This window comes from Saccopteryx leptura, chromosome 3, assembly GCF_036850995.1.
Source record: "Saccopteryx leptura isolate mSacLep1 chromosome 3, mSacLep1_pri_phased_curated, whole genome shotgun sequence".
Taxonomy (NCBI): Eukaryota; Metazoa; Chordata; class Mammalia; order Chiroptera; family Emballonuridae; genus Saccopteryx; species Saccopteryx leptura.
Window position 1 is genome coordinate 38,858,219 of NC_089505.1, and position 17,165 is coordinate 38,875,383.

Genomic DNA, 17,165 nt, shown 5'->3' on the forward strand with positions numbered 1-17,165 from the left:
GATAAAGAAGAGGGATTATTTTTCTTTCCAGTAAATTAGGTGGAATCTTAATATATATTTTAAATTATAAAGTAACTTCAATTATTGCAATAAATGCTTTTCCTGAAAGCTTCATTTATTTACATCTCTTTGTAAAACATCCTTCCGTTTTGTCGTGTTGGTTACAGGAAGTGAGGTATAACGTGTGCATAACAAAAGTGAGGCACAAGCACCTCCATTCCTTCACCCATGATAGACATAGCTAACCAGTCATGGCATTCTTTGTCATTACAGAACTAGGAATTTGGGGGAACCTCAGGAATCCACTACTCATCAGCAAGATCTGGCATGCACGTTGAAACCTATATCCTATCATTGGTGCCAGAGAAAAACTTAGGTGAGCATGCCCATCCTCCCTATTTACTAGCTAGGATCACTTGGAAAAGGCTCCTACCCTCACGAGACTGTTACACAAGTTAAAGGATTTAATTCCGGTGAACATATTTTGTAAACCGTGCAGTTGCAATCACACATGTAAAGAAATGGCTTAATTTAATTTTTTGTAAGGTGAACAAGGCCATCTCTCTAGTTCATTTCCTCCCTGGCTCTCCCCACTCGTGTTTATTTTGTATATTTTATAAATGTGGGTTATTGTTTTTATTTTTGGTTTTCTTAAAACTGCACACCTGGATTCCTTTTGAATGTGCTATCAGATACTAACTAGAAGAAAATGCGGCTGGAGGAGGAGAGTGCTCAAAATCTCACACCTGGCTCATCATTATGATGTTCTGGCAGCCCTTTCTGCTCGGCTGGAAGCTGTGTGATTAATAGCCCCTCTTCCCAATTATATGAATAACTCGTCTTCTTTTGGCTGTAGACAAGCAATATCTTATGTATGTGCAATGCAAATGCGGGCTTTGTGAATGCTAATTTCAAAATCGGCTAGGAGTTGATTGGCAGAAAACCGAACAACGGGGTGACAGACATGCCAGGGGTCAGGAAGCTGTGAAAGAAAGGCTTAGTGAAGGTGGAGAAAAAGAACTAGAGAGATTTGGAGTTAATCAGGGACAGTCGCTGGAAGAGCAGCAGTTTATGAAAGCAGATCTAAGCCAGATATCCTGGAAGAGAGGGCAGCTTCAAAGACTGATGAAAACAATGAGAAGAGCAAGAGTTTAGCTGACTTGACAAAAAGCAGGATGGAACTAAGAAGCCAAGATTATGCAAAAAAACTGCACAAACTGGATTTTCTGTCTATCACATGCCTGAGAAGTGCCTTTTTGCACCTGGTTTGAATCCTTAGGAACCTCGTCTCATTTTTGACTGTGACATCCTCAAGGTCAGGGATCCTATCATTTGTTTCTCTAGATGCCAACAGGGGTCAAACACTCAGGTAGTGTTCAATGGACCAAACTGAACTGAATGTGAGGTTGTCAGGTGGATGATTAGGGTAACACCAAAATAGGAGGAGCACAGATCCAAGACACTATTTTATCTCTTAATCATGATACAGAATAATCAGAATGAGCACAGGAAAATGTAGTTGGAAGGCTTCCATTAACTAGGTGAAGAAAATTGTTCAAGGTAAGCATCATTTTGATTTGCATTCAAAAACTGGTTAAGATTTGCTAAGTTTTCTGCACAACAGATACTTTTAGCCCAAGGCTGGCTAGACAAAAACAAGGCAAAAGACAGAAAGTATGTTGAAACTTCCAGCAATTGTCAGGTACACTGTTACTATTATTATCTCAGAGATAATTTCATTAACTAGTGTCACCCCAATAAATTCAATTAAAAAGAAAAAAATAGCCCTGGCTGGTGGCTCAGTGATAAAGCATCAAGCCAGCATGCCAGAAATTGTGGGTTCAACCTCTGGTCAGGGTATGTATAAAAAGCAATTAATAAGTGCACAACTAAATGGAACAACTAAGTGAAATGAGTTGATGTTTCTTTATCTCTCTCTCTCTTCCTTGCCTCCTCTCTTTTCTCTCCCAAATCAATGGAAAAAAATTTTTTTAAAAGGAAAATATAAATTAAAATAATAAATTACTCTCAGGTGATTCATAGTCAGCATTGCAAAAGAAAAATGCCCTGAAGAGGGCGGTAGAGTATGAAAGCTATACTCACCTCCTCCCAGGACCAAGCTGGAATTACATCTACATTGAAGATCAATCATCCTGAACATCTGGCTGAAGACTAGCTGAGGAGTCTTATGACCAAGGATTCACAGAAGAAGCCACATCGAGACTGGTAGGAAGGGTAGAGATGCAAGACAGGCTGGCCCTGCCCTTATGTATGGTGGCTGAGGTTCCCGAGAGGTATCTCAGCTTTGAAGGGGTTGCATCTAAGAACTCGGGGCCTAAGCCCCAAACTGGGTTCCCCAGCCTAGAGTACCAAGCCTAGAAGAGGCACCCACATAACATTCAGTTGTGAAAAGCACCGTGTTTCTGTCCACTAAGGAGAGATCACTGGAGACACAGGCGCCCTCTTAAAGGACCAATGCACAAATTTCATTTGCAGCCACTCATCCTGGGCTCAGGAGGAGGAAGGTTGGAGAAGACTGGAGCTGTGTGAAGAGAGTCTGGGGTTTGTGGCTCTGGGGAGAGACACCAGTGGATAGCCACCAGGATCCATGTGCTGAGTCATTCTCCAATTCCACGGATGCCATCATCTGGGTGGAGCACTCTACTCCATGCAGCATCAGACTGGGGAAAGCAATTGCCCCACCTTCAGAACTCCCTTTGGCCCACCTTGTGGAGCTTAGGCCCTGCTGAGGAGTCAGGGTGTAGGTCTGGCCTGGTTGTAGAGGTCTAGACAGACTCAGGAGATGTCAGTGACTCTGGTCTACCTTTGTGGTGGAGGCCACTGACCCTACTTTTTCATAAACCTGACTGCTGTTCCTCCTTCCTGGGAGATTTTTTTGTTTTGTATTTTTTTTTTTTTTTGGAATTTCCTGAAGCTGGAAACAGGGAGAGACAGTCAGACAGACTCCCGCATGCGCCCCACCGGGATCCACCCGGCACGCCCACCATGGGGCGCCGCTCTGCCCCTCCGGGGCATTGCTCTGTCGCAACCAGAGCCACTCTAGCGCCTGGGGCAGAGGCCAAGGAGCCATCCCCAGCGCCCGGGCCATCTTTGCTCCAATGGAGCCTCGGCTGCGGGAGGGGAAGAAAGAGACAGAGAGGAAGGAAAGGGGGAGGGGTGGAGAAGCAGATGGGCGCTTCTCCTGTGTGCCCTGGCCGGGAATCGAACCTGGGACTTCTGCACGCCAGGCCAATGCTCTACCACTGAGCCAACTGGCCAGGGCCCCTTACTGGGAGATTTAATAGAGCCAACCTAATGATTTTCAGCAGACCCACCCTTCTAGCTCTGGAGGTCCTACTGGCCTGGCTCTTAATAGCTCTGCCTTGCTAAGGTCAGGGCAAAATCCTGGTCAGATTTAGTCATGTGGCTCTGGGTCTGGAGCCACACCCACAACATTCTGTCAAGCCCAGTGAGCACCTCCCACTCATGGAAAGTTCACTAGTCACATCTTCCCAAATCTACCAAATGCTCTTTCAGTAGGCAGCTGGCAGGTGGAGGTAGCTAGAGGCTGATCTAAGGGTTCCATGGGACTTATGCTGACCCATCTTGGTGATGATAAAAGCCAAACTTGATGAGCAGGTTAGTCCTTCCCAGGTGTATCCAGGCTCAGCATAGGCAGCCACAAACTGTGGATTGCTTATAACTACAAATAAATTGCCAAGAGCCAGGTACAAATACATTTGCCAATGGTCTGCACTAGAATCCCTCCAAAGAGGCTCAGAATCAACACACCAAATGGACAGATTCAGACAATATCAGAGCAGGATCCAATAATCTTCACAGGCATCAAGCATATCCAAAGAGTGACATTGGCAGGCATCACACCCTGCTGAGGTGAATTCTACTTTGTGAGGTCAGTACCTGCACAGCAGCTCATACACCACGGCTCACAGTCAGCCAGCCTGAGGGTTGATATCATGTAGAAATGGGCCAATAGCATTCAAGATCTAATTACATTTGGAGGGCCCGTGTAACCTACACTAGGGACATTCCTAGGTCAGATGATCAAAGAGACAATGCCACTAGGTCCCACAGGACACCTACTATAGAAGGCCACCTCATGAAGAATGGGAGTCATAGAAGATCTATTTAATATACAGAAACATGCACTAAGTGTCAGTCAAAATGGGGAGTCAAAGAAGCAGTCTCCAAATAACAGAACTGGAGAAATCTTCAGAATAAGAGCTGAATGAAATGGATATACGGAAATGATCAGCTATAAAGTTCAAAGTAATAGCTATAAGAATTCTCAACAGAATGCAAGAGGACATAGAAACTTTAAAAGAGAAACGGTCAGGAATGAAACCACAAGTCTGATGTCAAAAATACACAGGAAGGAATAAATAGTAGGTTGGATGAATAAGAGGATTGAATCAAGTGATCTAGAAGACAAGGTAGATATAAACACCTAATCAGAGCAGCAAAATTTCATACTCAATGAGCAAAAACTACAAGCATTTCCCTTAGGGTCAAAAACAAGACAAGAATGTCCAGTTTCACCATTCTTATTCAATGTAATACTAGAAGTCCTATCCACAGAAACCAAACAAGAAGAATTTTAAAAAGGCATCCAATTTGGAAAAGAAAAAGTAAAGCTGTCATTATTTGCGAATAAGACATTACTATATATGAAGAATCCTATAGGCTTCACCAAAAAAACTACTAGAACTGATGAATAAATTCAGTAAAATAGCAGGATACACAATAAATATCCAGAAGTCAGTTCCATTTTATATACTAATAATGAACTATCAGAAAGAGAAACTAATGACAGCAAACCCATTCACAATTAGTTTAAAAGAATAAAATATCTAAGAATAAATTTACTGAAGTATGTAAAAGACTTGTAGTCAGAAAATTATAAGATATTGAAAAGAAATTGAAGAAGATACAAATAAGTGCAAGCATATACTGTGCTCATGGATAGAAAAAAATAATATCCTTATAATGTCTATAGTGTTCAAAGGAATCTATAAACTCAGTACAATTCCTATCAAGATACCAATGGTATGTTTCACATAACTAGAACAAATATTCAAAGATTTCTATGGAACCAAAGAAAACCCAACATAGCTTCAGTAATCTTGAGAAAGAACAAAGTTGGAGGAATCACACTACCTGATATCAAACTATATTACAATGCCATATTAATCAAAACAGCATGGTACAGGAATATAAATCAATTGAACAAAACAGAGAGCCCAGAAATAAACCCACTTCTTTATATTCAAGTAATATTTGAAAAAGGGGGCAAGAACATATAATGGGTTAAAGATAGTTTATTCAATAAATGGTGTTAAGAAAGTTGTGAAGATATGTATAAAAAATAGAAACTGAAACTACTTCTTACATCACACACAAGAATGAAGTCAAAATGAATTAAACACTTGAATGTTAGACTTTGAAACCATAAAAGTTATAAAAGTAAACATAGGCAGTAAAATCTCAGATCAAAAATTTCTCTTATCAACATGGGCAAAGGAAATAAAAAAAATTAACAAATGGGACTATATCACACTAAAAAAGGAAAAATCAACAAAATGAAAAAATAATCCAATAAGTAACAGAATATATTCACCAATATACTCTGATAAGGGCTTAATAATCAAAATTTACAAAGAACTTATACTATATAACTTAATACCAAAAACTAAACCATCCAATTAAGAAATGGGCATTGACCTGAATAGACATTTCTCCAGAGAAGACATACAGATGGCCCATAGACCTATGAAAAGATGCTCTATTTCACTAATCAAAAGAGAAATACAAATTAAAACCATAATTAAATATCACCTCACACCTGTCAGAATTGCTATCATCAATAAAACAACAAACAAATGTTGGCAAAGATGTAGAGAAAGGGATCCTCATGTGTGGTGTGGCCACTGTGGAAAGTAGTATGGAATTACCTCAATAAGTTAAAAATGAAACTGCCTTATGACCCCCAATTTCATTTCTGGAAATATATCCAAAGAAAACCAAAACATTAAGTCAAAAGAATATCTATAAACCACTACGTTCACTGGAGCATTATTTACAATAGCCAAGATTTGGAAGCAGCCCAAGAGCCCATCGTAGATGAAGGGATAAAAAAGCAGTGGTACATTTATACAACAGACTACTACTCAGCCATAAAAAAGGAAATCTTACCTTTTGTGAAAGCATGGATAGACCTGGAGATTATTATGCTAAGTGAAACAATCCAGTCAGAAAAAGGCAAGTACCATGTCATTTCACTTATATGTAGAATATTATGAACAAAATATGCTAACAAACAAAAGAGAAAAAGACTCATAAATATGGAGAACAGACCAATAGTGGTTAGAGTGTATGGGAGTTGAGGGGCGGGGGGTGAAGAAGGTGAAGGTATTACCAGTAAGCAAAGACAAACTTATAGACACAGACCATAGTGTGGGGACTGCAGCAGGGAATAGGCTGGTGGAGGACAGTTGACGGGGCAGAGACAGTGATGGAGGGAGACTTGACTTTGGGTGGTGAACACACAATGAGATTTACAAATGATGTATTGTAGAATTGTACACCTGAAACTTAAATAATTTTATTAACCAATGTCAAACCAATAAATTCAACAATTTTTAAAAAAAACAAGAACAACACCCTCTGGAAAGAAGAACAGGTAGGTGGAAAGGGAAAGGTAAAAATGTCACCCTGTGAAAGCTTGTTCATATTATCTCTATAGTCAGTTGGGGGCAATGTAGACAGAACTTAGAGCCAGTAACTTGAAATATCAGTTACGTTACGTCTGCTCTTAGGGACACTCCATCCATCTTCTTTGCACTGTAGCTACTTTGCCTATACAGATGGTTTTTACTTAAGTAAAAATACTTTTGGGGGGGCACTCTGTTAGCCTCAATGTATGCTTCCATTCCAAATATATTTTTTCAGAAAATTGCACATGTGCCAAAGTCTTACGTGGGATTTAATGAATCTGTGAATTATACATATATACATTATTTCAACTAATCCTCTAAAATAGTCACATATAACTATCCATGCATATAAACTCTATCTTTATAGCATCCTTGACACATAAATGGAAGCTTTCCAAAATGTTTGGTTACAGTACAAAAGGATATTCCAAATGAAGGAATATTTTATGTACAACCTCTCTCTAACACATACATAAAGATGTTTAATCTGTCCTCTGAAACCAGAAATATTTTTACCCCATGTGAGAAAGAATACTTCATCTGAATGGAATTTAAGTAATGAAATGACTACTTCCATAACATCAAATCTAACCTTTATTTCCAGATTATCAAAATGAACAGTTTTAGAATTTAAACATATTAAAGAAGGGTTTTTAATTAAGAAATGTCTCGTGTTGGACATTTTGAAAGAGAACACTCAGCAGTTTAGCTAAGAACATAATTCAAACAGTGTGGAAGTGATTTATACTGGTTTCTGACTATCTGCAGGTTTCTCTTCTCTCTGGCGATTTTATGATGGTGTAGGACAGTGCGACCAGTTCTGGACAATGAACTGTGAACAGTGAGCTCCTCCTCCCATGGAGGAACATTTTTTGCCCCAGATCTATCTTTGCTCTCTGGCATGGCAACCCATGATGACTCATCGGGGATGCTCGACTGCCTGATCTCCTTAGTGATGGTAATGGGAGAACTTCCTGCTCACTCAGAAGAGTCAACCTTTGTGGTTGTCTTAGTCACAAAGATTTGGAAAGTGTTTACTAGCACAGAATACTTAGCCTACTGCAATTTATAAATTTATATATTGTAATTACAAAATTTGTAGATAGATTAAAATATATGTATTGTATAGTTATATGTATATTCCTTATTTTTAAAGATCCAGTAATCAAATGTATTAGTTATATATATTAGTTGTATAATGGAATGCATATACACTTGCATAGAGTTTTGAAATTCCAAAAGAATTTTATGTGAACTAATTGGTGCTATTCTACCCAGAACCAATCAATGTCTTGTTACTTAAGAATTGTGAGATAATACCATTCCCAAAATGATTAGCTAAAGAAAAAGGTAAAAAGTATATCCCTACTTGTATTATTTGTTGTTAACAATTTTAAAATTATACACATTAGTTGCAGAACTATGTGGAGTCTGAGAAAAATATATTTGGATCAGTGCATATACAGCTATAATAAATAAATAGAGACATCTATAATAAAGTTGCCATAATTTTATAAAATCCCCAAAATTATTCATTTAGCTTTAATAAAAGTTTTCCCTGATAAAATGGTATAAAATGGTATGTTATATCTTATCTCATTGTCATAGTGATACAATAATATGTTTTATATAGCATATACATGTATTACACATATATGTTCTACAAATACAAATGATCAGGAGAGTCCTTTATCAGTATAATACTGTGAAAAAGGAGGGAATGATTGTTCTAGAACTCGAATTTATAGAAAAGCTGAATTATTTTGAAATGAGGGAGGGATGAAAGGTGATGGATGGTACTTTGGGAAAATCTAGGAAGAAGGAGCTAGGGTAAATGGAGAAGGTGTTTTATGACCAGTACATGCAGAAAGAAGAGAGGGTTAGGGGAGGGATACTTATTAAAATCTTATAAATTTAGGCAGCATGTTAATTGTCAAAACACTGACCTTTTCTTTAAGAATCTTTGGAAAAGTCTACCAAAAGCCAAATAATCAAACCTTAACTTGTTGGATTTCTTATGTAAAACGCTGAAGATACTAATGTCTATTTAGTGATTGCTGAAAAGAATCAACACACTCAGTCCAGGGCCAGGCTTAACCTCTAAATCCCTATTAAAAGTTACATTAATTAAGAAAAAGCAAACAGCCATATGTTAATTGCATATTCCATTCGTGTGCATTGAGACTGCACAGAAATAAACAATCCCAGAAGAACTAAAAGGAATGGTTGACTGTCAACACTTACTGCGAGGACAATCTGGAGGGAACTATGAGCCACTTCTATGTACTGATACTCCAGAAAACATCCTGAGACCGTGATGTAGCGATGGTCTTCTGGGGCCCAGTCTGGGGCAGGTGTCACTGATGTCACCGTACATCCTGGTCCATTCTCCATCCACCAAGATCGGTGCATTGAAATATTAAAAGTCAGGATAAGATCTGTTTCCTGCAAGAAGGCAATTTATAAGGATGAGAATTACTCCATAAATGAGTAATTGAGTTGGCTTACTTGGACTGACTTGTTCTGAGTTTCCCATTTGGAAATGTGGGTTCCCCCCACTCCTCTTACTGTATTCTATAGCATCTAAAGCAGTGGTTCTCAACCTGTGGGTCGCGACTCCGGCGGGGTCGCCTAAAGCCAATGGAAAATACATAATGCATATCAGGGGTTTACATTCCGAATCATAACTGTAGCAAAATTACAGTTATGAAGTAGCCACCAAAATTATTTTTTGGTTTGGGGTCACTGCAACATGAGGAACTGTATTGCGGGGTCACGGCATTAGAAAGGTTGAGAACCACTGATCTAAAGTAAAACTATCAGTTCTACCCAAAATTTATATAACCATGGATTCTATGGTTTACCTGACTATACCAATATAAATGAAAACATTTATTAGTAAAATTGTCAAAAACTTACATTAATTGTAAAATGGAAGCACCTTTACCTCTTAGGACTTGCACATATTACAAAGCATGTAATTTAAACTATTTTGACAAGTGAAGTTCATCTTATATTAAATCTATTTTTCTCTTCTCAGAAGAGTCACCTTTTCCCATTTTAAATTTTAAGTTGTACTTCAATTCAGCAAAATTTAACATAATGTTGTGGTTGATGCTAAATTTTGTAAGGCCTTTAGTTAAAAAGAACATAATATTACTTGTTTTTCTCCCCCTTCCTATTATCTTAGCAATATTTTTCAGGGTCTTTTTAATCTTGTCTGTTTGTACTATAAAATTAGCTATAATATTTCTTAAGAAATATCATTAGCAAACTCTTGCAAGGTAGAAATAATAAGTAAAAAAAACTCCTTAGACAGAATTCAGCATGTACATACAATAAAAGGCATAATTTTTATACTTAATTTATAATCCCATATACAAACATGGAGCTATCAATAGTACATGGACAAACTCTTCCAGGAAGAAAACGGTAGAAAGAAATGCATCAAATACATTCTATTATTTCAGCAAGTCATCAGGGAAGATGAAGTCTAACAGAGAGGGTCAGTGGTGAGAAAAAGAAATTATTTGAACTCAGTGATAGAGTTGTAAGATAATAGATAACCAACCATCTCAGTCCAAAATGAGTTGCTAGATTGACTAGGTAGATCTTGCATAGTAAACACCTTAAATCAGATTTTGTGACCTTGAACCATTCACTTACCCTGAACATGAGAAAGTGTTGAGCTAAAGTGACCAGTGAACTTGAAGATTAGAAGGAGGATTCTTCAGTAGAGAGCTGTGCTCTGAGTCTCATCATCTCCATTAGGTGGTGATGGGAAGAAGGTAATCTCTTTCTCCTAAAGCCTAATGGACTAATCCCCCGACCATGTCCTCTAGTACTTTTCCATTAGCTTACCCCAGCATTAAAAATTCTCTCAACGACTGCGTCAGTGGAATGGAGTTCAATTTTACTTTTCTATTGCACTAGTCTTGGATAAAGTCCTTGCCTGTTTAACTTGGGGTTGAGCTCAGCTGTATACTCAAATCTCTGTTTCCTACTGCAATAGTTAAAAATTTGTCTTGCCATTTTTAACAAGTGTCCAGCATAATTTATTTTTAACTGCTCTCATTTCTTTCTCTCACTTGGTTTGCTCTTGTGTTTCACAGAGTACATAATTAACCAGTTTCTTAAAGAATAGGTGAATGATTTTAAGTCTCAAGTGTTTTCATTCTACTTTATATTAACTGATTGATATTTTGCCTGGATATATGTTCCTTGGTTGAATATTTCTTTCTCTTATAACTGAATAGGTATTTCTCTATTATCTTTTAGTTTCTATTAATACAATTAAGAAATATGTTATCATTTTGTTTCTTGCAATTTTTATGTAACCTGTTTATTTTTCTTTTGTTCTCATGTATCTTTTTGTTTAAATAGTGATATATTTCAAAAGCATCAAAAAATTTAGAGGGCATTATAATAATATATTATAACCACTTCAATAAATCTTATGTTATATTTGCTTGCAGTCATTTTTTTAAATAAAATTTTGTATATATAAATGATATTTCTTTTTTATTTCTCCTAAATATTATTTCCCTCTCTCCTTCTTCACAGATAATTACTATCATGGTTTTGTGATTATTATTCTCATGAAAGTTGTTTGCAGTTTTACTAAATATTTACATATTTATTAATAATATAAAATGCTGCTTTTTAAGTTTTAAAATGTATATATACTCTGTAACTTATTTTGATTCCATATGATAGTTTTGAGAATTATCCAAGCAGAAAGTCTTTTTAGCTTCAGTTTCTGCAATTCTTTTTTTTTTTTTAATTGAGAGAAGGGGAGGCAGAGAGTCTCACATGTGACCCCGTCGGATCCACCCAGCAAGACTTCTGTGGGGTTATGCTCTGCCCATATGGGGCCATTGCTTTGTTGCTCAGCAACTAAGATATTTTAGCACCAGAGACAGAGGCTATGGGGCCTTCCTCAGCCCCTGGGAGCCAACTCATTGGAACCAATTGAGCCATGGCTGTAGGAGGAGAAGAGAAAGAAAGAAAAAGAGATAAGGGGTAAGGGTAGAGAGAAGCAGATGGTCGCTTCTCCTGTGTGCCCTGACTGGAAATCAAACTTGGGACATCCACATGCCAGCTGACGCTTTACCAGTGAGCCAACTTGCCAGGGCAGTCTCTGCAATTCTGTAAAATAGTACTTTGTTTTTTTTTTCTATTTTAATTTGTTTGTTGAGCTCCCAGAGGGCCTTTCCATCAAGGAGCCTTTCCTTTCATTAAAAAACACATATATATGTTGCATTTTATCTTTAATTGTTCCCTCCCTCTACTGTTATAACAGAAATTCCTTAAGTCAGACATTTGACTTCCAGATTTAATCTTTTACATTCTTATCTTTTCTTTACTATTTTTCATATTTCTATTTCTGTTTACTCTTTTGTAGATTTTCCTTACCAATTCTTCCCAGTCTCACATTAAACTATATCTTTAATTTTTATTATTTTGAACACTTAAGAGTTATTCTCTTTAATTATTGCTTTTGTATAACTAAGACACTTGAATTTTTTTGTCTATGATATTTCTTAATTCTCTGAATTATTAGTTTTAAAATTTTGTTTTCTACATTGTTCTTGCTTTATCAAATTTAATTATTTTATTACATAAAAATTAGATTAATAAATATTAAAAATATTTTTAAAAATAATATTAAAATCATTATCAAGGATCTACTATGTGGCAAAGGCAAGACTCCGACCCTTATGAGCATTCACTTTAAGGTGGAGAAACTTTATAACAAATATATAAGAATATAAAAATATCCATGTGGTGATTAATATATCATATAAAGAAAAATAAATTCAAGTAAAGAAATTGCATGACAAACAATTGGGTGGTTGGGCAAGTGTGACATTATTGTAGATATAATGGTAAGAAAGATATCTCTTATTAATTTGTATTTGAATGAGTCCAGAATAAAGTGTAGGAGTGAAGAGATCAAACATGGGGAAGAGCATTCCCAGCAGAAGGAACAGCTAGTGGGAACATCCTGAAAATTTTCTTTTATGTTTCTTTTTGTCTCTGACTTTATTGTTGGAGCTTTTCCTTAAAAGTCTGGTGATTGTTGATTGTTGTTTCATATCAAAGAAAAAAAACTAAGACTTGCTTAGAAGTTTTTTTATGTGTTAATGAGCTCGTTGGCTGGTATCCTTCACATATGCCGACTAAACAATGCTTTCTAAATACTAGATCTGTGGGAATCTATAGAACTTTCCTCTGGGTCTTCTTGTTTACTTATGGGATAGAGACCAGACTGCAGTATTCTTGGGTTAAACTGAAAAGGAGTTCGTGGTCTTGCTAAACAGTATGCAGATTTTTCTATCAGTACGCAGATTTTAAATTTAATCCTCATAGGAAAGTATGGTGGTTCCTCAAAAAACTGCAAATAGAACTACCTTATGACCCAGCAATCCCTCTACTGGGTATATACCCCAAAACCTCAGAATCATTGATACGTAAAGACACATGTAGCCCCATGTTCATTGCAGCACTGTTCACAGTGGCCAAGACATGGAAACAACCAAAAAGCCCTTCAATAGAAGACTGGATAAAGAAGATGTGGCACATATACACTATGGAATACTACTCAGCCATAAGAAATGATGACATCAGATCATTTACAGCAAAATGGTGGGATCTTGATAACATTATACGGAGTGAAATAAGTAAATCAGAAAAAAAACAAGAACTACATGATTCCATACATTGGTGGAACATAAAAACGAGACTAAGAGACATGGACAAGAGTGTGGTGGTTACCAGGGGTGGGGGGAGGGAGGACGCAGGAGGGAGGGAGGGAGAGAGTTAGGGGGAGGGGGAGGGGCACAGAGAAAACTAGACAGAGGGTGACGGAGGACAATCTGACTCTGGGTGAGGGGTATGCAACATAATTTAATGAGAAGATAACCTAGACATGTTTTCTTTGAATATATGTACCCTGAATTATTAATGTCATCCCATTAACATTAATAAAAATTTATTAAAAAAAAATAAATTTAATCCTCATATTATCAGAATTTAGCCATGCCTCCTTGTGCTATAAGAGTCTCACCTATCCAGAGAAAAAAATCTGGTTGTATAGATTAAAGAAAGAGTTTGGGACAGTCTAACTGCTCCTTGAACAAATTATTTAATCCATTCTCCTTTTCAGTCTTTATCTCAGTCCTCTAATCCTTCCACTCTTAAATCTTGACTTGGTGAGGGTTGGACAGGTCAAATCTGTACATTGGAACCCTCCTCAGCATGTTTATAGTTTTTAGGGTTTTCTTTTTTTCACTCTGCTAAATCACTTGGCAATTCTGCACCCACTTTTTAGCTTTTGAAAACTGTTGAGAGATGTATTGTCCATTTTCCTCTGTTTGCTATTCTCATTTTACTGTGGGTTTATTAGTTTTTATTCTTTAATATCACTTGGAGAAAATTCAGAATGGAATGTAAATAACTGCCCACCTTCAGCCAGCCATCATTAACTAGGTGATTCCTGCCATAACCCTGTATCTTATTTACCTCTTGTATATGTTTAAAGACAAGGCTCTCTGTGTCTGTGCATGTTGTGAACACTGAGGATTAAGAAGAGCTGCTGGTGGCTAGTTGGGTCAAATAAAAACAAAAGAGAACAGAGCCTGCCAGCCATCTCTTCACAGGAACCTCACAAAATTGCACTCCAAGGAGAAACCTCTGCACCAGTGCCAGTACCATTTAACTGCCTGCCTGCACTGTGTTTCTGCCTTCTGAGTCAGACCTTATAAAGGAGCTCATGGGGCCCTGGCCAGTTGGCTCAGTGGTAGAGCCTCCGCCTGGCGTGTGGCAGTCCCGGGTTTGATTCCCAGCCAGGGCACACAGGAGAAGTGCCCATCTGCTTCTCCACCCTTCCCTCTCTCTTGTCTCTCTTTCTCTTCCTCTCCTGCAGCCAAGGCTCCATTGGAGCAGAGTTGGTACAGTCGCTGAGGATGGCTCCAGGGCCTCCTCCTCAGGCGCTAGAATGGCAGAGCAATGGCCCAGATGGGCAGAGCATCACCCCCTAGTGGGCATGCCGGGTGGATCCTGTTGGGTGCATGTGGGAGTCTGTCTGACTGCCTTCCCACTTCCAACTTCGAAAAAATACAAAAATAAAAAAAGGAGCTTATAGGGTCCTATTTCAACCAATAGGACTAAGGCTTTCTCCCTCCATTCAGAGCTGCACAGCTCTGACAAATCAGAGTGGCTCTATTCTGACCAATTAGGGACCAGGGGCGGGGATTTCTGTCTATATAAGCCAGCTCCTCTCTGGCTCTTAAAAAAAAGTTTTAAGATAAAACTTTTATAATTACTTGTTCATATTAGTATAATGACAAAAAATTGTGACAACATATTTATTCATCTCTCTTAATAAGTCTTCAAAAAGTTCAGCTTAAAGGACACCTTTCTTGGTCATAACATTTTTCAAAATAACAGGGTCTGATGTGTTGTTACATGAAAGCTATTATTAGCACTAAAATGTAGTTTCTAACAAAGGCTATATGTATTCATGTCAACAGAAGAAGCCTAATTGCTCACTAAATAATAAGCATTTGATTAAAAAAACAAACAAAGTTGGCAAGTAAATGAGAAAATGACACTAATAACATCTCACAATTTCAATAAAAAGCTAAAGTTTACTTTCACAGGTTACGGCATTTAAAGAAGCTCATACTAGCATGTCCCTGTTCTGACAGTAAACAGTGGAGGCTGTGCTGTGGACTTCAGAAGAGGAGGGTAAGAGTGAGAAATTTTGAGTTAACAGTTTTGAAAATCAGACCTTGAGCAGATAGATCATGCTCAGGAATTTCTGCTGAATTTAAAAGAGAACTTCAAGGAGACCTTTTAATTGTTTGTTTTACAATCAAGAATTTATATTTTCTCAGAGTTCTGGAGTATTATCTTACTTCTTCTTTTGAAATAATAATATTGAAAATTGATACACTCCCATTTCTAGACTGCTTAGTTACTATCTGAAAGGCTACAAACCACCCTTCTATGTAATAGCAATTAAATTATAGTCATTAGCATAGTTATACTAGCATAGTTACTAATAAATATTAATTATTTGTATAACATATGCAAAGCACTCTACCAGGTCATAATGATTCAAACAGATAGAAAATGTCATCCCCAATATTATAGGGCTTATTATCTCTGTGAAGGATAAGGTATAAAGATAAAAATGTAAGTATACAAGAAAGCATTGGGTGAGTATGTAATGAGAGGTGTAGACAATCTACTAGTTCTCAGAGAGTGTGATGTTTAGGGACTCTGGTGAGATATCCTCCCAGGGATTGGACCTCTAGCTGGAGCCTGAAAGAAGGGACAGGCGTGGATAGGCCAACAGTATAGTGGGGTGAAGGGGCATTTTAAGTAGAATGGAGCAAATAATCAAAATTATAGAGCTAAGACTACTTATATATTTATGGACTTATTAGTAGCCTTTATTTTATGACAGTTTGTAAGAAGAAGTAGTATAAAGTAGCTTTCAAAAAATAAATTGAATATAGAATGGGGAGAGATCTAAATGCCCAATCAGATATCCTGGCTTATGTAATGAAAGATTTTTGATCAATGACAAGACACTGGCACTGTCAAATATGAACCAAGAGTAATTACAATAAACATAATCAAGTCTCCCATGGTACTGGAGTGGACAGTGCAGGAAACACGTGATAAGCCTAGCGCAACTGTCATTATGGAGGTGATGACACAAATGCCATAAAACCCAAATGCTTGACCTTAGTCACCCCAGACTATTCTGCTAAGTTCTATACTAGGCCAGAGAGGTTAGTACCAGGACCACTGCTTTCAACACTCACAGAGTAAGAATTCCCATTATTAAGTATTCAGCATTCTGAGTGACGTCACGGAAATGGCGCCGTGAGCAGCGCGTCCGACAGATCTCCCCAAAATCTCAACAAATTTATCAACTAGAAACAGAAAAATTTATCCTCAGAGCATTCCGGAGTTCCACACACACACTGAAAGCAAAAGGACTGTTGCTGAGGAGAGAGCACACCTGTGGTGAGTCAACCCACACGTGCAGCTGCCCACCCACACTCGGGGACCGCAGCCTGGGCACTGGCAGCCGCCCCAGCATACCCTGAGAAACCGCGCGCGCACGCCGTGCCGCGGTCCCCGACCACTGGCGTGCGGAGAAACCCCGCGCGCGCCCCGTGCTGCGGTCCCCGACCACTGGCGTGCGGAGAAACCCCACGCGCGCCCCGTGCGCGGTCCCCATCCACTGGCGTGCTGAGAAACCGCGCGCGCGCCCCGTGCCGCGGTCCCCGGCCACTGGCGTGCTGAGAAACCGCGCACGCGCCCCGAGCCGCGGTCCCCGGCCACTGGCGTGCCGAGAAACCTCACGCGTGCGCACGCGCCCCGAGCCGCGGTCCGGGAGGAACACCAAGG

The 17,165-nt window shown here is 38.4% G+C and overlaps 1 protein-coding gene across 2 annotated transcripts in view; it reads right to left on the reverse strand.

Moving 5' to 3' along the window:
- NKAIN2 (sodium/potassium transporting ATPase interacting 2) overlaps window positions 1–17,165 on the reverse strand; it is a 1,047,208-nt gene that overhangs the window by 170,723 nt on the left and 859,320 nt on the right. For both annotated transcript variants that reach the window (XM_066373336.1, XM_066373337.1), the window contains exon 4: window positions 8,979–9,179. In XM_066373336.1, coding sequence (XP_066229433.1) covers window positions 8,979–9,179 — 201 coding nt within the window. The remainder of the gene's footprint in view (window positions 1–8,978; window positions 9,180–17,165) is intronic.